Consider the following 26,016-nt stretch of genomic DNA (forward strand, 5'->3'; position numbering starts at 1 on the left):
TTTGAAGAATGGACATGGCTAACTGGCTGTATTGAAAGCATGAAAGTAATGCGAAGATAGCTTTGTTTATTCCTTGATTGCTTTGCAGTTAGCTATGGAGAAGTTTATTCTCATTGTATATGAAAAAAAGATAAAACTACTGATACTTCTGTCGTACTTAGGAAGTAGCATGCGGAGGAGCACGTAAGCAGTCAGTTTCTGTGAATTGGGTGCACGAGGTATGGATAACACAGGTTGCAGCTGAGAGTTTTTCTTTTACTTTTTTTTTCTTGAGTGCTGTCCATTTTTTATAAGAGCTGGATGAGACAATGAGACTGATAACATACTCGCATAAAACTGGTAGATCGGAAAGCTGAGTCAGAAATGGATGCACTTGAAGCTTTCTGTTTCTGACTTGCTCTTTTAAATGTCAAATTTGATCTTTCAATTAGAAAATAAATTACTAGCCTTTTTTGCCACGATAGCATCTTCACATATAAGTGCACTGGTTGGACTGAACATCCTAAAATGCAGCTCTGGGGCACTTTTAGTTGATTTACGGTTTCTCTCCTGGAAAAAAATGAATACGTACCAGAGTGTAGAAGTCAAGCAAATTGCATTTTCACAATAACTGTGAAAAATTTACTAGCTGGATATTTAATTTATGAACAAAGGTATTTAATTTCCTGCAAAATCTATTTTAAATTGCAAATTAATGTGTTACCAAGTATATTGGTTAGCAAAGAAAGAAGCTCAAACTTTCTTTAGGGAAACAAATTGATATAAATTGTCACTTCTTGTTCACTGATTTAGATCACAGTTAAAAAACAGTCATTTATATCAATTTACTTTGTTAGTACTTGCACCGTTATGACTTTCCCATGAAGGCCTATGGTGGCTGTCTATAGTTAGGTTTAACAACATCAATACCATCAGTAGGAAGAAGTTAATGTGACTTAAAAATAACTAACCCCACCTAGTGACTTAATTAACCCCACCTACTTGTGCTGTTTTCTAGGCGTGCATAGGTAGGTCCAACTGTTTTTCTCAAAGCCTGGAAGAGATCTAAATTGACCGGGAGTAATACAGTTCCAAGTTCACTTTGAAGTTTCCTAGACTTTCTCTCATCTTAATTACAGAAACATGACATGAACTTGTGCTGCTCTTAAATGAAACAATCTCTTTAATGGGAAAGGGTGAAACTCGGGTGTGAAATACAATGTTTCTCTTATCTGCATTGGCATATTTTTAGCCACCTGTGTAGGATCAGTAAGTCTCGTCCATTTTTTGCGAGTAGGTTAATGCAGCTAAAAAACAACCAATCTAAACCCACAGCTTTTTATTTAAACATGAATGGAGGTTTAATATCTGCAAGCATTCTGAAATTACTCAGTGAAAAATGTGTAAAATGTTTTGTTAAATGAAATGTATCAACAGAAGAGCTGTAGATTCGTAATTTCTATAGCATCTGATAAAGGGTTTTATTTCAGTTCCAAGTGTCTGAAATGTTTTCAAATGTGATATTCGGTACTTTTAAATACAATGAGACATTGTTTTCAAGCACTGGTTTTAAATATTTAATTTGTAGGTAAGTGGAGGCATCCTTCGGATATTTCCAGAAGGTAAAGCCCAATTCGCTGATATTGAACCCAAATTTGATAGACTGCTATTCTTCTGGTCTGATCGCCGCAACCCTCATGAAGTACAGCCAGCATTTGCTACAAGGTAGGACTAATGGACTCTCTGTATATTGCATGATGCCTCTTTTATCAAGAAATAAGTGGATCCTAATGAGAAATGAGTTACACTATGAATTATGACCTGATCCCAGCTCTTTCCATGTACAGTTCCCGTTGCACTATGACAAGAAGGGTTTTTTTTTGCCTTGATTGGGTTAGGTTTCTGCTGCGCTGCTGAGTTTGTACCAATGTCTGATCTCTTGTTTTGGAGAAAAAAAACATCCTGGGTGGGTGGGAGGGGGACTGGAAACACCAGAAGTTTCTGAGCGTGTACTTGGCAGAACTGGGTAGGAGCACACAGAGCTGTAAGAAGACCCCACCTTAGCCAAGGGGTGTTGTCCTCGTTATTTCTCTGTAATGGCTTTACAATCTCCTCCCTTTCCTTTGTCCTTAGCACCTTACTGTGTTACTGGAAGATTGACGAGGTACTTCAGTTTTCTGTCCCCTCTTGTTGGGAGGGAGTTGTTAGAAAATAGTAATTTTCAAACTAAGCCACCACATTCTAGTTGGGAGAGGGCTGTTGGGCAGAAACGACCATTGATACACAAATCTTTTCTTTCTCTGGAGTATTAGAGGAGTTGCTCCCAGTCTGAGTCACAAGGGGAACTTGATATCTCCTTCGTCCCTCAGTGTAGGGCAGCGGATGATGCTAAAGGTACCTGCATTCACTACCCCCACGTTCTGAGTGGCGTTTCCTGATATAGCGTTAATAGGTAAATCATTGGAGTCCTTGATCCAGACTTCCTGTTGCCCATGTCGCAACACGTTTGTGTGGCCAGAGCACTGAACATTGACTGGAGCTGTGAGATAACGCAAGTACCTCTGCAAGAAGTAACTTGAAACTGCCATTTCGGGAGGCTGTACCGCTCTCCCCTCCCCCTTTGTGCTCCGAGCAGTCGGAGGGTGAAATGCCATTTACTAAAGCTCCTTAGAGTCTTTTCTCAACAGCTGGCATTTCATATCTAAATCCTTTACGGGCAGGGGAAAACCAGAGGAGCCGTGTAAGAAGGGGTAGTTAATTTTCCCTTATGGCGAATGTCCAAAAAAAGAGGTTCTTGCAGTGTGACTCAGTGACAGACTTGACTGAGTAAAGTAAAGGATGAGGTCACAGGGCAAGGTGATACAGACAGAGGTTATAGAACTCTGTTACAGGTTCTGGGCAAGAACCGTAATAGCAACTCATCAAGAAAAAGAAGCATAAACTTACAGCATCAGTGTCACCCTTTCAGTGACTGTTCAGACAATACCTACTAATGGAAAAAAAAACCTGCTTGCTTTGTGCTTTATGAAATCTTTCTCCTGTCAGACTGCAGAAGTATCATCTCATTTAGGTTGTGTTTTATGTCAAGTGCTTCACTGTTTTTTTTTCTTCATAGTTCAGGAGTTCTTTTTCCATCCGTTTCCCCAGGTACGCAATAACAGTGTGGTATTTTGATGCAGATGAAAGAGCACGAGCTAAAGTAAAATATCTAACAGGTAATCTCTTGTTAATATCTTCTGCGTTCTTTTTTTCTGGAAGAATAGCTAAGTAGTCCAGCCTCATCTCCTTGGTCCACCCTGTGCACAAAAAGGGGGAGAAAACCAGCGTAACTGAGAGTCAGGTTTTACAGGGAAGGTGACCCACTGGTTGAGCTGCTAGGCAGTGACTTGGGAAATCCAGGTCAGTGCCTTGTCCTGCTCACACTTCCTCTGAGACCTGAGGCTGCTCGGTATTTTTCTATTTGGGATGTAGCTTCTCCCTAGTCTTGTCTCCCTAATAGGTGTGGAGGATGAGAGACTGTAAGGCACTGCGGAACTGAGAGCCCTGGAAATACTTTTGATCAAGTATAGTGATTAAACAAGTGTGAATACAACTTAGCTTGACTAGAATATCTCTACTGGAAAAACAAAAGCCTAAAATTAAAATCTGGAATCAAAGAATGGAGTTACTTCCTCCATTTCCAATTCCACATATCTAGCATCTGTTTTCCTTTTCTGGCTTCTCCCTCAAGAGGAAGTTGATCTAATTTTCCTGTTCCAATTAGCATTATAAGGAGAAATGGCCTAGGACTTCTGTCATGCTTGTAATTGCCATCACGATTTTGTGTTTGTTGCAGTAGTTTAAAAATAAACCAAAATCAGGTGTGCCGCAAGTGCAGACATGCACAGGGCCAGTTTCTCCATGGTTTTGTCAAGAGCTCTGAAACCGATGATGTTGAAGACATGTGCCAGTCATTTCAAAAGGAGATTTCCTTTCATTGCTGTTAGGCGTCTGAAGCTCTTAAGTAGCCCCAGAGCTATCTCGTGGCTGCGAAAGCTGCAGTTTATTTCAGTCCCCCTTGGTGCAGCCAGTGGCTTTGTGCATTTCGGGAGCGATAAGAGCAATGAAGCTCCTGCCTGGCTTGCAAAGAAATGCAGGGAGCCCCTCAGCTCCAGCCAGGCAGGCTGTCCTGCTGCTCGGTGGCGCATGCCCGGCGAGGCACGGTGACTTCCCAGGCGGTCAGGGATGCCGGGGAAAGCCCGCAAAAAAAAAGAATCCCGGATACCGCCCGCCGGGCCTCCCCAGAAAGCCTGTCTGTCTGTAAGCCGGTCTTCATGTCACAGCTCCTGGAGCCAGCCTTGGCGGACCAGAGCTGTTTTGGTTGTCTCCGCGCAGCTTCAGCTGCTGCGCTTCCAGAGAGAGTGCAGGGAAGTGGTTCAGGTGGGCTTGTGTCTGCAGGGGGGTGCTCCGCTCGGCCCTCCTCCCTCTCCAGGGTCCCCCTAAACTGCAGGCACTTAAGGAAGGAAGGCTGGGTTGGAGAGGTGGTTTAAATTTCAGTATCGGTTTGCCCTGTAATTGATTTACATTATCATATTGTTGCGATTTCAGTTTTCATTTACAATTAAAATTGCATTCTTTGCTCTGTATCTGCAGCAAGAATTGTGCGAGATGCTTTTTATTTTCTACTGACAACAAAATATAAAATTATAGAATAAAATGTCGTAAAATAGAAAACTATTCATTTTTGGCTTAGTGTCAGTCTAATTAAAGCCATGCAGAATGTGTGAATTTTTCTTGAATATGGGATACTGTGTCTGTTAATGTTTTGATAGTCAAACTTTTATTTGGGGGTACCTGAAGTTATCTAGGTCAATTTTTAGAAAAAAGGACAGAAGAGGTGTCGGTTGGTTGGCGGTTTTGGTTTGTTTATTTTTTAGCAGCAAGTCAAATGGAATGTTGCATTTTAAAAATCCCTCAGTTTCTTTACGAAGGTAAATACCCAGAAACTCCAGATATTCTGATACAGAATAATGGTCAATATCCTCAGATTCTCACTAGGCCATTCTTAAAGCTTACCTTTATAAAGGCTGAGATGGTGAGCTTCAGAACTGCACATATGATTCGAAGTATCTAGTTTTCTACTTGGGCAGCAAAATACATGCCCGCTTTCAGAGATGATGAGTAACCACGGCTCGTTAACTTTACAGAGCACAGGATACAGAGCATGTATATAAAAATGTCTGTCTTGCTAGATCATATGTACTAGACAATCTTTGAAGTACTCTCTTAAAACTAATCTGGAAAGTGATGTAGCAATTCTATAGACTGTACTTCGATAAATGCTGAAAAATAATACCAATTTCCTTTTCATATTTCTGCAGGTGAAAAAGGTGTGAGGGTTGAACTTAATAAACCTTCTGACTCAGTTGGGAAAGACGTTTTATAAGCCTTTGATTTAGCAACTCCCCCTGCTATTCTCCCTGATAAATCTTGATGCTATCTATTAACTTTTGAATGTGAATAACAAGATAAAGGAAAATCAACAACAAACCAACATTTTAACAAAGAAGCCAACAGTGTTTCAATGTTGCATCAAATAGAAGGTTCTTTGACTGCTGAAGCATTGTACTATGTGATTGTGACTCCAGGCCTGTGACTGCTTATGTGAAGAAGATAAGCAATCAGTAAGAAACAGCATATGCATCTGGACATAAATAAGTGCCCTACATAGAATTTGTCCATCCTTATATTTTGCCAGACCTGTCATCCAGCTGAATCCGATTCATCTCTCCCTTTTTTTATATGGTAAAAGTTTGAATTTTGGGTAATTTTTGTATGACCAGGTACAGTTTATCAAAATTGAGTCTTAAAAAAAAAAAAGAAAAACTGAAAAAAAAAAGAAAAAAATTACAGTATTCTCCAAAATAACATGGATCTATTTTTGTAAAACTGTTCATACTGTTCTCCTCTGCCATGAAAGACCTAATTTAATGTAAGGGTTGCCAGTAACTGATAATCACTTTAATTTTCTTTACACCTTAAGTCAGAAAAGGAGCACTTTAATTACCAGCTAAAAACCTGATTGTTTTATATCATATCTCACACTAATCTTAACTTTTAAAGATTGCTGCTGTATTGTTTTTTTTTGACTATGTCCTCTTGAACCTTATTAACAGAAGCAAATCAGTATCTTGCTATTAGTAACATTCAGTTTGTGGTTTTGTATGTTGAATCCACAGAGGGGAAGTTTCTGTCTCTTCTTTGTTTTTTTGGTTTGGTTTTTTTATTTTGTTTTTTTTTGTTGTTGTTGTTGTTTTGGGTTTTTTAAGTGACTGGCACTAAGTGAACTTGACACTATCGGTTGCTGTCATTGGCTTTGGGGACCTGGTAAATACCATCAAGTTGCAAGAATATACAAGGGCTTTCCTAGGCTATTAGAGGTACCCAGAACCTCCTTGCGTACTTGACAGAAAATTTTGAGCTTTCTCCCTTTTCTAAAGAATGCTTGCCACCCCCCTTTCCTTTGTATATAAGTTAATAGAATATCTAAAATTCACTTTTTTAAATTTCCTTTTCAAATGTTGGTGTCCCATTCGGTCTATAAGTTGACACCTTGATCTATTATATAGGATCAAGGAGATGGTCAGCACACTGAAGCTGAAGTGCATCACTGTAGGCTCCTTGTGCAATAAATACATCTTTAGGTTTTCACTGTACTGAAGGATTTCCCCAAAAAGGCACTGCCCTTTGGTCAATACTGAGGAATATATTTAGTAAGAAAACATTTACTTTCTTTTACATTGTTTTCATTTTATCAAGGAGAGGGGACATCACAGAATAAATGTGAGATGTGCAGAGACTTTGATATTCTTATTTTTAAGAAATGGTTGTTTTGGACACTGAGTATTTTTTTTCTTCTTCTTCTCCTTTCTTTTTTTTTCCTGAGCTTTAAAAGCTTGAGAAAACAAAAGCAAACCTAGAAAAGACAGCATTCGTATTTACAGGAGTTTGGGGGTTGATCAACTTTTACCCACTGCAGTTTTCTATCTGTCCCTTATTTCCTTACTTAGCCAAACAATGTGAGTGTACAGAAATATTTCTGTATATATTACAACTTGTGACCATTTTAGCATCTGTATAGTTTGTATTCAATTAGAGACCTTTTCTATGGAAAGCTCAGTAATTTTTTATTAAAAAGATTACTATTGTTCATGTAAAACATGAAAAAGCTAATTGTTTAGTAACAAACGGGACAGAAGGGGGAAAAAATTCAGTATTGGTATATCACTTAGGAGAACCAACAGAAATCCCAGTTTTGTTTTGATTTCGCTTTTCCTTTTTTTAGTAAGTTCTTGCCCTTTACAGTTCTCTTCCTCTTTCCTCTTTTCTTCCCAGAAAAACAGACAGGATACCTTTACTGTAAGTGCCTCTGCCAACCTGGCCAAGGAGTGCAAATCTTCATTACTGTCTGGTCTGCAGTTCATTTAGGCTACCAATGAAACAAGCAAAAAAGCCACCTCTTCTACTTCATCTTCTTTAAGTACTACTTTAACGGAGGTTTGGTTGGTTTTATTTTAGAAATGTAAGCATAAGCCTTTACACTCATTTCAGTCCCTCTGTAATTCAAACTTCTGCAGTTACGCGGCGTATCAAATTCTAATCACACTGTAGGTTTGTGCTTGCCAGACAGGTTTAAAAAGTGCTTAATTTTTCACTCCATGTAAGTCAACAAATCAGGTCAGCCATTTCTTCAATGTCCTTTAGAAACTGTTCATTTCATGTCGGTTGAATGTTCGGTCTTGAGCATCACCAAGCAGGTCCTTGTTTTAAAACTATTTTTTAAACTGTCTTATGATCTGTATGTGTCTAGTCCTGGTTAAAGATAAAGCTTCATACTGCTATTTTTATTCATGATGTTAGCCAGCTGTAAAATATGAGACCTTTATCTATAGCAGGCAAAGAAATTCAGGATTCATTTACAGGTTGCCTATAAAGTTGTGTAATTTGAAAAGCAGTGTTCATTATGAAAGAGCTCTCAAGTTGCTTGTAAAGCTAATCTAATTAAAAAAGATGATGTATAAAGGTTCTTGAAAACTATGTGGTTATTTGTAATCTATGTAACTTTTAAATCCGTAGCAACTAATTTATAAATGCCCCCTGATAAAGGGGGCATGTGGATTTTTGGTGGTTTTCTGGGGGGTGTTTTTTTTTGTTGTGTGTTTGGTGGGTTGGTGTTTTGTTTTGGGGTTTTGTTTGTTTTTTTTTAAATCAGAGCTGTTTCTGCACCGGAGAAGGATCTGGGTTTTTTTAGACTGCCTACAGTTAACCTGGGTGTGGTGATCGTTTTCCTGATGATTTCTCCCTCCAAAACAGCACCAAGTTTAGGCTGACTGGAGAGTGATGACGGACATAGAGGCAGCTCTAGCTTTTTCAGCACTTTCTGACAGGTATGTGAGGTGCAAAACGGATGTCCTCTTCAAACAGGATTTGTAAGGTTTAATGGGAGCGCTTCAGTTTTACATGTTTCCCAATGAATTATGAGCCCTTCGAAGATGGCAGAAGGATGGTAGAGTCTACAGATGCCACCCATACGAGATGCCACACAATTTCCCTAAGCTTTTCGATGAGCTTCGTAATGACTGTATGGTCATCAAGGAAGCATCTGGCTGGCTGTGCTTCTGCCATTGCTCTAACTCTTGTGAAGCCCCCCTTGCCTGTGTTTGTCCATCTTGTGCTGGTTCAGGAAGGGTTACCTGGATCTCTGGATGAGTCTGCCAGCCTTAGTGCACCTGTCCTGGCACTTGGGTACCCGTGGTGCTCAGTTCTGCTCTTGCCAGTGTGTGAGGCTGAAACCTAAGCGCAGCAGCACTGAGCTGGTCCCAAAGTGCCTTGAGGCTTTTTCCATGCTTCAGTGCTGTATAACTTCTGACACGTTCTCTTGAAATAGCCTCTTCCCCATCGTTGTTTTACATTGAACGAGGAAGCTTCTAGCACTTGCAACCATCCTGTGTAGACCTGGTTTTTTTTTTTAGTTACCACATTGCTGAGCACAATATGCAGGGGGATCATTTTGCATAGTAAAGTCAAACACTGCACCAAGGAAAGATGAAGTCTCTCTTGGGTGTTTTTCAAAAGAAAGACGCTTGCAAATCAGAGGAAGCTAGCTGACAGCCTGCATCTTATGTAAAACATCTGGCTGTGCTGACCACTTTAAGGTCAGGAGTGGAAAGATCACATCTCTAAGTCACACTGGTAAGTATAATCAGGCTGGAAAGTACCATTTTTGTGCCTGCTGAATGCTTTGAAGAAGCGGGGAGACTGCTAAATGACAACAGCAAACTCAAAGTTTCAGAACCCCAGCAGTCTAGCGCGTGTACGTTGCCTGCAGGCATGCAGCGATGCAGATGGCTGCATGCACTTGCAAATACATAGTGGGAATTTGAGTACTGAGTAGCAAAGACTTGGAAGAAATTTATGAGACTTAATTGGATTTGGGTCTCATCTGCTTGGGGGGGGGGGTATGGATCTGCAGAAACCTGGGTCTCCCATAGTCAGCTTTCATATAAAATACTCGCTTAGCTTTTTTGCGGGTGTAAAGTAAAGCTTGAATGTAAGTAATTACTGCAAATGCATTGAAGCCTGTTTGTGTTATTACACTGCTGCAAGACCCGTGTTCGCTCTAGAATGTCTGCTGAATCCGAGTTGCCTGATCCTGTCTGGTGGGGGTGGATAGCAGCTGTCAGAGGCAGGTTCAAGGTCCTCTGTCCTACCAGACAAAACCAGTTCCAGAGAATTCGCTCTGTTGACTTTTGCTACCACTTACTCAGTTCCATCAAGCTTTTCCCCATAGCTTTCAAGTTGAGTGAACATACAGCACATTTATCCCTTTCCTGAAATAAGAAAAAATGGCCGACCCCGGTACTAAGAGTTGGCTCTAAAAGTGGAAGGAGCAGATGAGATGCAAATCACCAACCTACTGGGGATAGACTCAAGTCCTTAGCAGGACAGGGAGGGAAGGAATGAGTTGAATAGAAATGGTAAAGTAGGATGAGAAGAGACTGATGCATGAGACCAAGATAAAACACGTGTGTGGGGTGGGTATGAGGAATATGGGAGGTGCCAAGCAAAAATATGCTATAGGTGTCTGCTTTGAGGAGGAGCATGAAGTATGAGGAGAAAGAATACACAATGTGTTTGCCTCAGAAAGACAATTGTTGATGCATCCCATCCATCCTTTCTCTTCATGGATGTGTGTTGCAAAATAGCGCATTTTTATCTCTGAAGATGAGAGGTTTGTAACTTTTGGCTTGAACTAGGAGTTGGTTCCCTTGTCTGTCTTCCAGTTTTAAGTTGTTGGACTTTGGGGATTTTTTCCCCCTCATACTAAATGTGCAGCTCAGGATTAAATTTAGTTGGTAATAGTTTATGGGTTCTTCTGGAGAACTTACTGCAACTACCTTGTATATAACGTGGTGATAAATGCTGGAAAAGGTGAGCAGCTCGTTTACCCTGTAAGCCCAGTACCGGCACCTTCACGTGGCAGAAAGCATGCCTCGCGTCTTGAGTGGTGGGGGATGGACTGACAGCTTGCCAGTATTGCATGCAGCTGACTCACTGCTTCAGGGCAGTGTCCAAACTGGAAACCTATTCTTCCTTTCAAATGCTGCTGGAGATGGGAAGTAAAATTCCATCTCTGAATATTCACCGTGCGGATCCAGTGCTCTTTACGGGCCTGTCGGTGTGGTTTGCCAGGGTGGAACCAGTTCCTCTCCTGGGCTTGTTTCAAAAGCTGGTGTGGTTCAATTTTATTTTTGCTTTTAAATAAAAAATTGATCCAGAATAACTATAATGCAGAGATTTGACTCCTGCTCACAAGCAGAAAGCCTAATACCTGAATATTGTATTGGGTTGTGAGCTGGTATTTCACTATCTAAAGACAGCAAGGGTCAAACAAAAAGCCAAGCAAACAAAAAAGATCAGAACTGTCTTAAGACAAGTCATGTCACTTGGGTTGTAAATGTATCTTGCTTATGTTACTGTATTAATAGCTTTTTAAAGCTTGTTTACATAAAGATTGCATTATAGCAGAGGACATGGTGGCAGCTTTAAGAAACATAAGGAAACTAGAATTTTGGAGCTTAATTAATTGCTGTTGCAATCCTGAGAAGTTTTTCCATACAGTGAAGATGGGAGCGAATGTGCCAAAGAAAAAAAAAAAAACCAAAAACCAAAAACACAAAACAAAAAATCCACAAAAAAAACCCCAAAACAGAACTGACAACGTAACGACAGAATTTCTACAGAGTTTTACTTAGAATTGTGTCGATTTAGCAGTCTTGGCTGTTGGTGAGTGCAGTACCCTGGGTTACTGGAACTGAAAGATACTTCAGAAGAACTGTTTTTACTTGGGCACTTCGCAACATCTTTGGACGTCAAGGAGTAAATATTTCTCCAAGGAAAACGTGACTGTAGACACCGCTAACGTTTGGCAAAATGAATTGGGGCCATGGGTAATAACCGAATCTGTTTTCTGAGAGTAGTCTGGTCGATGGTGTTCCCGATAGCAAAAAGCAAGGTTTGAGCTGTCAGATTGGGCATATTTATTTTCCCTTCACTTCCCCTTCCCCAGCCGCAACGTAAATAGTAAGTAATGTGGTGCTGGGCACGTGTTCTGCACGGTCATATTTTAATGAACAAGCAAAAACTGTAGTAAGTTAACTCTGTAATTTTTCAATGACGCAGCCGGGGAGAGCATGTATTTTTACGGTAGAAGTCAGCCTGTACAAATGCAGGAGGGGTGCGGGGTTTTTGCGCGCCCTTGCTGCGGGTGACCCGAGGCTGTTGGCGGGGCGCAGGGAGCGGGCTGCGGAAACGCCCCGGGGAACCTGCGCCCGGGGACAGCGGGAAGCAAGAGCGGGTGACTGGGTCCCCCTGGTGTCCCAACCGGGGCAAGGCCTCTCCGTAAGAGCAGAAAAACCCGTTCCTACTGTCCTAGAGACGACAAAGACAGGTCGCTGTGTTTTAGCTCGCGGATGTTGTGCTGCCCAAACAAAAGTTATTTTCACTTGTAGCAATCCAAGGACGTGTGTTCTGGTTGGGAGGCTTTTTTGTTGTTGATTACGATGGTGTAAGCTCTTGTTCAGGTACTCGCAAGGCAGCTTTATCTACGACTGAACGTCCACCGGGGCGGGGATGAAGGAGTAGGGGAAGTGGGAGACAGTTGGTTACACCTCCGGTGCTTACAGTAGGTTTGCAAATTTGCTCTAGTTTCCTCTGGCGAGAGTGCACAGAGAACAGCAGCTCTGCTTCCTACCTCCCCGGCACCTTCCCTCGCCGTTTCTGCTCCCACACGTGTGTGGGGGCCTCTCCCGCCCCCTCGCTAACCCAGCGCTTTTGCATCCTTCCAGGCTGCGTTAGCTCCCCAAGTGTTGTCCCACCTCAGCAGAGCTGCAGGCTTTTGTGCTACGCCCCTGATGTGGGTGGTGGATTAAATGATAAAATACTTCGCTGAGGAAAACGTTTGGGGTTTTTTCTCCAAGACGAAGGCTGGCAGCAGCCTGGTGCCTGCCCTTCCAGGCGGTTAGGTGCTACCTAAGCCCTTGGCTGAGAGTTGCAAAAAAATGCCTAGAGAAGAGTGGCTACCAAGTCATGGCCAGCAGTGTAGCCTCTGGCTGCTGCTGCAACCTGCCCTGAGTTGGTGCTGCTTGACAAAAGCTCAGTGTGGCAAGCTGCTGACCATCTCGGGGAAGCAAACTAATCTTGAAATGCTGAGGGTGCTTCTCCTCTTTTGGCAGAGGTGGCAGGATGACACATGACACAGCTGAACCGTGGCAGTTCATGGGACATACCCTTCAGCGGACACTGAATGCAGTGTATCTAACCATGCTAGCATCACCCAGGAGCAGTTTCACGCCAAGCTTGGGTAGTCTTTCTATTGAAGAAAGAAAAGGGAGAGACACAAGGAGACTGGAAACTGGGGCAGGATTCGCAAACAGGACATCTACTTGTCAATCTCCTGAAAATGGCATCACTTCAACACAAATCCACAGCCACGTGTGAAAATACACCCGGGGCTGGGATCAACCCGTCATATAACAACCCAAAGCTGAGTGAGGATGCTTGCCCAACAGCAGAGACCTCCAAGCTCTCTTCCTGAAGAAGTTAAGGCAGCATTTCTCTCAGTACCTGCTGCAGGGCGGGCACAGACTGACCACGACCCTATGTGTGGTTCAGCGCCTGCGCTGCGAAGGGTGCAAAGCGTTGATTTAGTGTGGGAGCGCTCCACTGCAGAAGAGTCCTGAGGGAAGGTAACATTTCTGGAGCCTGTAAAAGCATTAAGAGGAAGGCTGCATTAAGGAAACTTTAGGTGTTTTCTTCCAGCCTCAGGTCTCCTCGTTCCTTCAGGGGATGCCCGTGTCCATAATGCCTTGCAAAAAGCTCCGAAGTCATGGCATCGTTTACCAGTTGGGATGTGTGTCTGCTTTGCAAAACTGCATTTCGAGACCCAAGCGTCAGCCCAAACATTAGCAGTAAAACCTCTTGGGTGGTGTCCTCTTAACTCTGCCAAATTGCCTGGGAAATGTTGCCAGCTAGCTTGAATAGTCCTGGGGTTTTGCAGTGCCTGAAATACCTATTTCCTGTCATCAGATGCTTTTCCTGCCTTCTAAATCTCTTATAGGTACATTCAAAGTTAATTACATCTGAGCTTTAATTCACGTCATCTGCAGGGCTGATAATTCTGTCCCGTCCCCCCCGCCGTGTGGCTTGGCGAGGAAGCAGCAATTAAAACCTGCCTTTCCAGGGCAGGCCCTGAGAAGCGGTGACTCAGCTACCTGCTTCTCCACCCGGCTTGGCAGGGCAGAGCTTCCTTGTACCTGTCTGTGTCATGGCATGTGCCCGGGTCCTGCCTGAAGTTCCCCAGTCTCCGATGCATGGGATGGGGGACCTGTCCCTCCCGGACGTGGCCTGGGTGGTGGCAGTGATGAGAGCTGCCCATGCTGAACCTTGCAAGGAGAGGCAGAAACATGCAGCTGGAAATAAACTGATGGTTAGAGATGGTGTGAGCACTCCTGGGCTGTGCCAGCGCAAGGGCAAGCAGGTGGATCTTGACTTCCTTCAGCTGTAAGTTCACTCTGTTGCGAAGTGCTCATGGGGTTGTTAGGCAGAAACCCAGGGCTGTGGAAGTAGAAGGGGCTCCTGGAGATGGCCTGGTCCAGCCCTCTCACCCTAAGCAGGGTCATCCAGAGCCGGCTGCCCAGGACCGCGTCCAGTTGGGGTTTGAGTATCTTCAAGGATGGAGACTCCACAACCTCTCTGGGCAACCTGTTCCTGTGTTCAACCACTCTCACTGTAATAAAGTTGTTTCTTATGTTTAAATTAAACTTCCTGTATAGGTACTGCTAAACGCAAAGCTAAAGACTAACCCAAATAACTCTTAGCGACATATCCTGCAGAAGACAGCAGATTTGAGACTGAGGTCCCCTACTCGCGGCTTTCCATACCCTGCCTCGTAGAGGTGCCGTCCCCTCTGAAGCCCCCAGGGTGTTTTATTCTCAGGATGACTCTTTCCTTTGGATGTGTTCCCATTTGCCATCTGCCAGAACAGCCCAGACTTTGTACCGTATCCATCCACCGCCACGTTATCTGGAGCAGCCTGTGCCAAGTTGTGTGGTCCTGTCACATACCAGGGAGTTTATCTTGCTGTTGGTTGAAAAACAACTAGCGTAAGATCTGCTCTGCGCTATAAATAGCACAGCCCCTACAAGTCTTGGGAGTAATGCCTGTAAATAGCAAGCGTGTGCTGGGTTATGCATTAAACAGGTCAAAAACGTTGGACTTGGTACACTGCGCTCATGTCGTGGTTTAACCTCAGCTGGCAACTAAGCACCACGCAGCTGCTTGCTCACTCCCCCCTGGTGGGATGGGGGGGGAGAGAATCGGAACGGTGAAAGGGAGAAAACTCCTGGGTTGAGATAAAGACAGTTTAATAGGTAAAGCAAAAGCCGCGCACACAAGCAAAGCAAAACAGGGAATTAATTCACTACTTCCCATGGGCAGGCAGGTGTTCAGCCATCCCCAGGAAAGCAGGGCTCCATCACGCGTAACGGTTACTTGGGAAGACAAACGCCATCACTCTGAACGTCTCCTCCCTCCTTCTTCTTCCCCCAGCTTTAGATGCTGAGCATGACGTCATATGGTGTGGGATATCCCTTTGGCCAGTTTGGGTCAGCTGTCCCGGCTGTGCCCCCTCCCAACTTCTTGTGCACCCCCAGCCTTCTCAGTCGGTAGAGCATGGGAAGCTGAAAAGTCCTTGACTAGTGTAAGCACTACGTAGCAACACCTAAAACATCAGTGTGTTATCAACATTGTTCTCATCCCAAATCCAAAACACAGCACTGTACCAGCTACTAGGAAGGAAATTAACTCTATCCCAGCCGAAACGAGGACAGCTCAAAATGAAGAGGCATAAAAAATAAACCGCTCTGGTCAAATTATTTCTTGCTTCTGAGAAGCGCTGCCCTTGAGCTGAAGAAAATGGACAGTGCTTCCTCAAGCCACGTGTGGGTGCTGTGGGCAGGCTGCGTTCCACCACACATGGGCTGCAGGCAAGTGCTGCAGAGGCTGCAGCAGCTTCTGCAGGTGGGCACCCTCTGAGCAAGCAATTTGCACAGCTTTTTTGCTTTGTGCCTCTCTCAAAACACAACCCACACCCTCCTGGCGAATCAAAAATCCGCTTACAAAAATCTGCTGGGTGGCAGCACACCCACTGAATGGATCCTTCTGGGAAGAAAGGGGATAATTACTGGGATGCTTCTGGGAAGAGACCAGGGTGGTCCGTGGGAAGGCACAGGCAGGGGAGTGAAGCAGTGGGGAGGAAGTGGAGTAAGAGCAGAGAGACCCTTGGGCTGTTCCCCCCCATCAGTAAGTCGCTGAATGAAACTACTAGAAGAATTAAAAACCCCAACTAAACCATATTCCTGTAGGTAAGATGCTGTATTGGGACTTCACAGCTCTAGTCCACGTTTTACCCCAGACTTTGTGCAATTAGTAACATCTCTAAAGAGAAGGTACTTGCAGTGAACACACAAATTATAGTCCAGAGATCAATGTCATTTAAAGAAAAATAAAGTATTTACTGCTTCTAAATTAAGCAATGGGGGAGCCAAATATTTGGCTTGTCGGTTCTTGCTCCTTCAAACATTCTTTATTATGCGGTTTATGAAGTGTCAGGTCTAAGGCTTACTAGGACGAAAAAGCAGATGAAATGATGTGAAGGATAGGGGATGGTTGGGACAGAGTCAGGGTGAGCTATTCAGGCCAAGCTGCTGCACCTTCTTAGAAATTTAATCTAATCTTAAAGCAGCCTGGCCTGGCAGAAGCTAAAAGCGAACGGAGGGATTGAGGCCATGGCCGTCTCCCTTTTTTAGCGTTCACACCTACGGTACACTACCCTGTCCTCAGCCGGTCACACCCCTCCAGCTGCCCAGCTTTGCCAAGGAGCCAGAGACAAGTTTTGTGTTTCTCTGACTTCCTGCAACTTCATCCTGCCTCTCTCGCGGAGCTGGGTTGATGCCATAGGGTGGCAGAAAATCGGACTTTTCCCTGCAGTGGATGCAAGTGGTGCGGTGCACGTAGACACGTAGACCACAAAAGGAGGCCTTTTGGGTTATTCACTGAACTCTGAACTAGAAAAAGGAGCTACTGGCTCATCTCCAAGTCCCCCTTGCAGCAAAGTTAAAAGAAACACAGAAAACCCAGTTAGATGTAAATTCTACTTCTCAACTCTCAGCTAGTTGCAGACCTCCCCCCCCACATCCCCCCCACATTCCTCCTCCTTTAACCTGTTTTATGGTCCAGCCGGGGTTCCTGACAATCCAGCTTCAGCCTGGAGCGCAGCTGTAGGTGAAACACGAGGCTGCTAATTCTGCACTTTCTGTTCTTCCCCTGTACAGGCTGGAGAGGAAGAAAGAAGTATTCCTTAAGTGCAAGGAGTGCCACCTGACGGCCTGTTGAAGAATCCCAAAGCTCCACGCAGCCTGGCGCCTTGGTTTTTCCATATACACGAGTACATGAAAACACACAGAGCGTATTTTCACACACGCACTGAAACGCAAGTCTTTTTCATGGCCTGTCTACCCACAAACCACACTTTAAGGGTAATTTAATGTAGAGTCTTTACGTTCATATACAAGCAATTGTTTCTTTAAGCTTAAGACTTCAAACCAGCTGTAATAATGCAGACACAAGTAAGATCTTGGGTATTCAATTTGGAGTGTAAAATTCATGAATGCTGGCTAGCAGGTAAGAAGCAGCTGACGGAGAGCAGCTGTTTCACTTCTGTCATTGTTGTGTCAGGCAGTAACAATCAATCATATGCGCATAGGGCAAGTTAGGTCAGATGTAACCTCAGGAGGTCACCCAGTCCAACCTTTTAGCGGCCTTTCAATTTAAGGTGGCAAAATGTGACAGCTGATGCATGGACACCGTGTTCAAGGATGACCAGCTCCAGCAGCGATGAAGCAAACAGCTGTGGTGGCAGCCAGAGCGGTCTGTGTCACCCCATCATCGCCACGAATTGCTCTAACCAATTTAGAAGAGATGTCCATCTCGCTTTTTCTCAGAAACTCACCGTTTGTTCTTTCTTGCTGTTATGCTTCAGTCCACATAACTTGCTTCACAGGAAGGATGTGTAGGGATGCTGCACGTATAGAAAATGCAACAGAACCGAAGGGCTCCAGACGAACACCCGAGGAAGAAGAAAAATCCTTACAGGCCATTTACTGTACAGCACATCTTGCTGCTGCAGCAAGAGAAGCTTGAAGTTTGAATAGCTACTTCGCATTTCAGGAATTACTCACTAGTCGTTCGGTTACGACTAAGCCCTCTCTAGCCTTTGATTTTATAACACGTTACCTGGTATCCTTTATTACTAACACTGGTACAGTGGCAGGTAGCACAGCACAGCATAAGGCCTTCTGCAGGTTGTTCCAAATGAACATTTAGCCGTTCTCTTGAAAAATGTTCCTAGAAAGGAGGCTCAGGTGACGAATTCCTACACAGTTTGAGCAGCAGCACCTTCCCTGCCTGAGAAGTGGGGAAACATAGACATAGACAGCCCTGCTCATCAGCTTACGCACAGGAATGGGGCTTGAACTTGCTGTGAGAATACACTGCCCATGTGACCCAGATACCCCAAGGGAATACAAATGGTGCCTGGACTACCGGAGATGGTGAAGTAGAGAGGAATGGCACGTTATCACTTTTAAAACATGTTATGAAGCAGAGTATTTCTATTGCGTATCTTCTTGCAAGATACTAATTTGTTTTTATCAGTCCGGGGAAAAATGCTGCTTCCGATTCCTTCATCAGAACTCATCGAGTATTTTGAAAACTTCCTAGACAAGATTTCCCTAAAAAGTAAAAAATACTTGAAAATATTTGACCTTCAAGATTTCTTGCCCGATAACCAGTTTCAAGGCAACTTAAGAGCTGCCTCTTTCATAATAATGAAATAGCTAAGTAACCCCCATTTAGGTAGTTAAACCTCTAGAAATGATATCTGTATCGTTCTGAGCAATTCCAGTAAATCACCACAGAAAGAGGCTGCGTTTGCCTTTCCTTCGCAGAACCATTTGTTGACCTCTCTCGTGCCTGCTTTGTCTTGAAAGTCACGTATATTAACTTGTTTCTCAGATTTCCAGTCAGGCAACTTATTTTGCAGTTCAGTGAAGCACGTTCGTTCCAAGATTCATTACTAGTTTGTGTCGTTACAGACAGCATCTGAACTCACTCAGGATAAAGTCAGCTGATAGAGAAGACGGAATTTCTCACCTTTGACGCAAATTCACCAGCGTATTTTAAAAACATACCGGTAGTCATTGTTGTAATTGTGGGAAGGACACTGTATTCAAGAACAAAATCTTACAGAAACACCATTCACAGTAACATACCCAAAAAACCAAGGCCGTGACCTGTTAATAATAGCCTGCAATAGGTAGCAACCGCAAAGCCTGTCCACCCAGCTCTTTTGTCACCTTTATCTCTGTATAAAAGAGATCTTGGCACCATAATACTTCATTGTAAAAACACGCCTGGGCAGAGGTGATGTTTTTCCACAGCTGCTCCAAAATTGCTCAATTGTTTTGAAAACGGATCTATTTTGGGACACTTGTATATTTGAGGCAGGACTTGCCTATCGCTTGAGTCCCCCCCCAGCCCCCCGACAGGCTGTACTATTCGCCGAATTCTACAGGCCAATTCCCACATTGGTTTTCTCTTTGTTGTTCAAATGAACAGTTGATGTAAAAGATGACATTAGAAAAAAAAAATATTTTTGAATATGAAAATGTATTTAACAATACCCACAATCCTCCCTTCCCAGAGCAATCCTTTACTTTTATCGGTTGCAGTGGGAAAGACAAACCCGGAAACTGATGGGAACAATAGTAAGCGAAGTAGCTCTCAAAAAAATGCTTCACCATGTGAGAGACCATCCATGATGTGAATCTAGTCCTCATCTTAAAAAACATATGATAGTACAAATACTTCTGAGTAGTACTGTCCTTGTGAATGTCACGTTTCACCAGGAACACTGACAGATACTGCAGTTTTAAGAAGGAAGTATGGAAAATTAACATGGCAAATCAAGTTTTAGAATCAGTATTTGTAAAATTTTCCCACAGAAATGCAACAAAAGTGAAACTGTACTAAACATATGATGGAGAAGGCAGAGGTTGATGCAGTCCATATTCACCAACACCCGTGTTTACGGGGAAATTTAAGAAGGAAAAGTGTTAATACAGAAAGGATCTATTAAACCAGACTGTTACTAGATATACAGGTGAGCCCACAGGTGAGCAACACAAGATGGCCACGACTGCCATGCGAAACCCAGGCTTAATGAAAATTTAAAACTCAGTACCAATTTATTCAGAACATGCAAGAACAATCCGATTAACATTAAACATCTGTAGTGTCAGCATTTAAAAAAAAAATACACCAATGTTTAAAAAGAGTAAAGGTATAATTTGCCAAATTCCATTGCACATCAGTTTATTTCTCAATTTCAAAAGGGAACAGCAAGTAATTCACTATATAAAGGCAAACATATGTGCATCCGAGGCTAATATAGCCATTTAAAGTTGTAGCAACAACATATGAAACAGCGTAATTATTTTTTATTTTTTTTAAACAAAAATAATCAGTTTTACAAGGAAGGAATCAAGCTGTTAACTGTTTAACCAGTTAAATACTTTCAGTGCAGCAAGAGGACCGTTAACGTTTCAGAAAGTTTATACAGAAAACACATCCGCTCAGCATTCGTAACTTCCCACAGCACAATGGCTTTCGTACTCAACTGACTGGCTTGTTGGATACTGACCACCAAACTGGCCGGCTTCCAGAAGCAGCGAAATGAAGGCTGTCAGCTGATGTCAAGGTAACGCCGTTTTGACCTGTACAGCACTGGAAGTTGAACTGAAAAAATCAGGAAGGCTTTTATGACATGGCCAGGAACAGCCTTTACCAGTATTGCTACCAATATTCCTCACAACTTTTACTTACTTAGTGTCAGGATATGGGGGTCAGTTACTCGTGCACATAATACCTATATCCTAAAAACTAATGAACTTTAAACAGAGTTTGTGCAAACCATCAGAAAAAGCAGGTGGAGAATCTAGCTGGGATCCTGGACCAAACGACACGCGTAAGACTGAAGTTAGCTTCCATTTGACCACTCCAACTTTTAACAGTATAGCTAATTTTTAAATCCTTTTTGAAAGCAAGCTCCTCAAAATGATTTTTTTTTTTTTTAATTAGCCCTTAAGGGTAGAGCGTTCTCCTCATCTACCAAGTTATCTTGTGCTTGATTTCCTCGCACCTTCATTGCCCTTCTGGATTTTCTCTTTTCCTGCTACAATCCACCCATTAAACCTAAATGGATGCTTTGCTATGTTTTTGATGCTCGTGCCTCTTCCATCTTTGACAAAAGCCCGTATTTGAGATTCTCACTCTCGCCTATCTTTTCAAAAAGGTCACGGGTGAGAAGAACCACCTGAGAGTGTAATTGTGGCTTATGCAAAATATTTACTACTCTAAAAATACACGCCACTTAATTACATTGCAGTAAACAGAAGAGTTCTTATCTATTATAGGTGGTTAAGAATGGCCAAAAACACTTAAAAAAACCCAAACAACAAAGGGGTCTTAAGAACAAAGATAAATTAGCAGGATTAAAAATGTCTTAATTTTAAAAACTGCCTTGAAAACACGCAGTTCAGCAAGTATCCACCTTCTCTTGTATTACCCAGATTCTGCAGCAAGAACGTCAGCACAAACATCCACCTACTGAAACGTGAGTATTCAGTTCTTTGGACCACAAGTAGCAGCTAGCTTCCTAGTCAGCACCCATGTGCAACTCCACAAAACTTGTTGTTCAGCGTGCTGACAGTAGTTTAAATTCCAGTTCAGAACAGGCACACAGGGAACTAACCACAGCTAAGCAAACCCTGAGCAAAGTAGTTTTCAAGCCACGTTTTCAGCCCTGTTTTATCTTTTTGAGACAGCTTTCCGAAAGGTTTTATGCAAGACAAGAATCAAGGTGTTCATTTATTTTTGACTCCAAAACCTCTGTCTGGCAAACAGGACAACTGACTTTTTTATCCTGCCTTACAGCAGTGCTGGAACTTGCAGAGGACACTGTAGATTCAGCTTTGGTTTTCATAGGTGTATTTATACTTAAAGTGACATCAGTACTCCCCTTTTTAATGAAATAGTTTTCAAAGGCAGTTTTGTCTTCCATTTTTGGCCATTGCTGCAGTGCATTAGTACGTTCCGAGCTTTTTTTCTCAGATGCAACCTGGGCTGTTGTTTCCTGCTCAAAACAAATTTGTTTCGGTGGCCTGTTATAAAGTGGCATAACCCTCTTGCCATTTGCAGAACCTTGGTTTGATTTTTCTTCTGTAACACGAGCAATTTTGATAGGCGATCCACTGACATTCTTGTAAGCTTTTGTATTAGCAACAGAGGGTTTAGGAAACTCGCGCTTTGAAGCTAAGTTGATTTTCTCACTGGCATCATCAGCATAAAGTGGAAAGAAGATGCCACTACGGGGCGATTTTTCAAATTTTATCTCATTTTTCGGGATTGGTATTGTCTTTAGTGTTGAGCGATGCTGTGAACCAGGTGTTTCACTGTTTCTAACACTGCTGCTGGAATCTGTGCTTTTTTCTGAAAGACCACTGTCTCCTCCTCCAAGCCGATATCCCTTTCCACTAAAAGGCATCAGATCTTGCGTATCATGTGTTTGTGTCTTGCCTGCAAAATAAGAAGAGAAGAAAGTAAGAAAAGTTAATAGCTTTTTCATATACAAATCATAGGCTTAGTATTTTATGTGCATCGCCAAAAAAATCTGCTGCCTGAAAACAGTGCAGCAAACCAAACCTTTTGCAAACAGTTGAGAAGGAGCCTAGAAACGCACAAATAAAATGGGCCCTGTTCTTTGCTACGAAACAGTAATATCTAAACAGAGTTCATGTAGTGCTCGGTCTGTATTTGTTCAAGGAACTGTTTGGACAAAAACAGTCTGGAAAAGAAAAGAAAAAAAAATTATTTTAAATACCTTTGCTAGTTAACTCTGAATTTGGAAGTTTTGCTGGCTGGGTTTTCTCCTTGGATTTCTTAGAGAAGTTCTCTGGCTCCTTCACTTTTGTGAATGTACCTCCACACGTCTCTTGATGCTGAGCCCACCAAAAGTCTCGTGCAGAGGGTGCTCTATTCATTGAACGTTTCACATATCCAAAGTAAGGTTTTCTATTTTGACAGGGGCCATTGCATCGCCACCAGTGCTGGCGGTACAAATCCACCTCATCATGAAAAGTATGATAGATCTAGGTTTAAAAAAAAGAAGAAAAAAAGCCCAAACAAACACCCAGTCATTCAGAAAGGTTCTCATTTTGTATCACTAGCTCTATTTTTTTTTTTTAATATATTACTATTCCATTCCTTCCATTACTGCTGTGATTTCTACATTACCAGCTAAAAGAGCTGAACCTGGGTGAAATTTGATCAACATTTAGATACCATTAAAACAAAGCTTTAAAAAAAAGACAGGATGTATAGGAATATGTCCTGGCTATCTTGTTTGAACGGCAATAACATCATTTTAAAAATCTATCTACAATTTAATTTCACCCTACGTGGCATACTGTTTAGAATGCATTGTAAACAATACCAGTACTGTATTCTCCCTCCAGCTATTACCTTAATTGATCGTATCAGACACATTATTTTTAAATATCATCAACCCATTAGCCTCTACTGATATAAATCTTAACTAAAACAGACTGCTTTTCCTCAAATTTGTTCCATTCTGAACATGGAGCTATTCTGTCCCTGGGTATCATTAAATTGTTTCAAGTTTAGAACAAAAGTTTAAAGGAAAACACTTACAGAGGGTATACTTGAAAGTTGTATGACTAGTAACTCACCACATCTTCCTCAACCTGTTCCCACCATTGTCCCCAACAAAATAACTATGGAACTGGCATACACTTGGATGCAAATTTGTATTGGTACCAACTGTGGAGTGTCTAACAAGAACAAGTATATTACTCATACCACACCAGGCATACTAAAAAACCAAATCAGGAAGAAACCTCTATTAAATTAGGTTAAGTGGATTATGCTTACTGTGACATTGGCTCCAGTCAAGCGATTAATGCGACGCATGTGTTTGCAGAACTCTGGTCCGTGAGATTCACGATCTTTGTCATTATTAGTAACAAAAAGCAGGGCATGGATCATTTCATGCAACAGTGTCTGAAATGATGCAAATCATTAGCTGTTTTCCGAAAAGCATTACATATAGTTTCAAAATTAAGCTGGAAGTATTTTACTCCTCTACATTTGTCTTGGTAGTGATCTTATTTTCATGCATTCACATGTTCAGTCTGGGTAATAAAAACATAATGCTTATTCTGCCAAATCAAATTACCTCTATTCCCATACCACCAAAACATGCTAGAGAATTTTACTACAGTAAGTGACATTCCAAAAAGGAGGAACGGTCCTCAAACTTAAGTCAGATCTTTAAAGAGATCATCCCCTCTACAACCCAAAAGAGAGACACTCGTGGGAAGGTTGAAACTTTACAGCATTTCTGTTCATTAAGCAAATCTGAATGTCAAGCCAACTCAAACAAGCAGCCTTGACAGAGGCACAAGAAGCAACACAAAGTTATGTTTACAGTCATATCCTATATCCTTATTTTCTGCTGCTGGCCTTTTGACCTAAAAGATGAAACTACATCCATTTTCTGATTGTGCTTTCAGCCCATGTTTATTTTTATTGTTAGAGGATAATTTAGGAGTAAAAAAAAGTTAGTTTTTTTTTCTTTATAAAGCCAGTAAAATAAACAAGTGACTTCAGACTCCTACTCAGAGTTGCCCATTTAGAAACACAAAACTGAAAGATTACCATGACATTGCAACACAAGCAACACAAATATAACAATAAAGTCACCACTGTGTATAAGAATCCCACTATGAAATGTAAAATGTCTGCATGGAGTAGGGGGGAGATGAAATACATTTTACGTGCAGATTCATGAACAATCTTCAAATACCTCAACAAGATCCTTCCTTGGTCTTAACTTTAGGAGCGGCTCACTTAGACGAATGGAACACATTCCACCTTTTCCTTCATATCTACACACTCCAGCACAGCTGAAAGAGACACAGAAAGAAAATATGAAAAGCTGCTTGTTTCTGTGGTTCACGAAGAAAATGGAGAATTGGAGTTAAAACGTCGTCCCCTTCCAACACATGCTAGGTAACTCAGCACATGAAAAAACACTTTTACTAGTTACTTGAAAAACTCAACATCATTAAGCAAAAAAAAAACCAAAATAAAACAAAACCAAAAAAGCCTGCAAGTTCCTTAGAATAAGCTGTGACTGAACTAGCAGAAGTGAAACTAATTTATTAGATCTCTTGCAATCACTTAATTCAAAGCTAGCAATCGGAGGGGAAAAGAAAAAAAAAATCACAACGGACTGTTCTAAGCTAACCTGTTTAGGAGGCAGAGGACTGTTTTCATTAGAACTCCTGATGGAATGAAATACATAAAACAGAGGCTGGAGATTCACAGCAGCCAACACTGACTTAACTGCTGGTTGCTGCAATTTCACCTCTCACCCTCCCCCAACTTTTGACAGTTACCGAACCTTTACATATCATCACTTGTCCACAGTAATCCAGCAGAAACATTTCAATGGTTTTTTTTTCATTAATTGGGTTAGTCCTCTACCAGTTCAGTATCCAAATATTTTCAAGTGTGTAAAGAGTACTGCAACCAGCAGAGGACAAGAGGGGGCAGGACTCCAGCAGCCAGCAATTGCATCAGCTGATCTGCTGCAGAACTGCAGCCAGCACTTCAAAGCTTTTTTTTTCTTTTGTATCTCAGTTTTCTTCTATATTCCCCTTCCTAGTCTATTCTGTCTTGTTAATATACTATTATAGTTTCGTATTTGCCTTTCCGTCATGCTGTAAAACTACCAGAAAATGGAGAACAAGAAAAATAACAGCAATGCAAGTATGTTCTTGTAAGTTTCGACATACATGGTTTAAGACCAAGTTATTTATTCCACTTTAACATCTCTCCAGTTTTGCCTGCACCACGGGAAAAGCCATTTACGGCTGCCAAAGGTGACAAATGAAGGACAAAACAGACAACGACAGCGACCAACCCACGTCCTGGGGTACGAACTACGTTAGAAAAGCAGGAGGTTCAAATGCCTGGAAGAGAAGCTGCGGCACTGGTACATCGTGCCTACGAAGCCGCAGTTAGGAGCAGCACAGAGGGACAACTGACAGCTTTTCCTCCCCCTCCCCAAACCCCATCGCTGTACGACGAGAGGAGCCGTTGCTTATTTGATGGGTCACAGGCGCGTCCGACAGCTCTGACACAGCAGCACCAGCGCACCGCTGGGGCCGTTCAGAGGCACGGCGGCTTCTGAAACCCGGGGCCCGCGAACGCCATCCGGCAGCCCTGCTCGGGAAG

General features: G+C 42.4%; 2 protein-coding genes across 5 annotated transcripts in view; one reads left to right on the plus strand and one right to left on the minus strand.

Moving 5' to 3' along the window:
- EGLN1 (egl-9 family hypoxia-inducible factor 1) overlaps positions 1-8,044 on the plus strand; it is a 35,014-nt gene extending 26,970 nt beyond the window's left edge. For all 4 annotated transcript variants that reach the window (XM_009329178.1, XM_009329175.1, XM_009329176.1 and 1 more), the window contains exons 3-5: positions 1,568-1,704; positions 3,127-3,194; positions 5,340-8,044. In XM_009329178.1, the coding sequence (XP_009327453.1) occupies positions 1,568-1,704; positions 3,127-3,194; positions 5,340-5,404 (270 nt within the window). In that variant the 3' untranslated portion in view covers positions 5,405-8,044. The remainder of the gene's footprint in view (positions 1-1,567; positions 1,705-3,126; positions 3,195-5,339) is intronic.
- Positions 82-24,715, minus strand: SPRTN (SprT-like N-terminal domain). The gene is made up of 7 exons (XM_009329173.1): positions 24,581-24,715; positions 23,647-23,775; positions 22,577-22,844; positions 20,670-22,272; positions 16,158-16,160; positions 12,283-12,287; positions 82-92 (listed from the first exon to the last, which is right to left on the minus strand). The coding sequence occupies exons 1-4, from the start codon at positions 24,641-24,643 to the stop codon at positions 21,536-21,538; spliced, it is 1,197 nt and encodes a 398-aa protein (XP_009327448.1). The 5' UTR covers positions 24,644-24,715; the 3' UTR covers positions 82-92; positions 12,283-12,287; positions 16,158-16,160; positions 20,670-21,535.
- Between the last annotated feature and the right edge of the window lie 1,301 nt (positions 24,716-26,016).

The sequence above is a fragment of the Pygoscelis adeliae genome, unplaced genomic scaffold (genome assembly GCF_000699105.1).
Source record: "Pygoscelis adeliae isolate BGI_AS28 unplaced genomic scaffold, ASM69910v1 Scaffold77, whole genome shotgun sequence".
NCBI lineage: Eukaryota > Metazoa > Chordata > Aves > Sphenisciformes > Spheniscidae > Pygoscelis > Pygoscelis adeliae.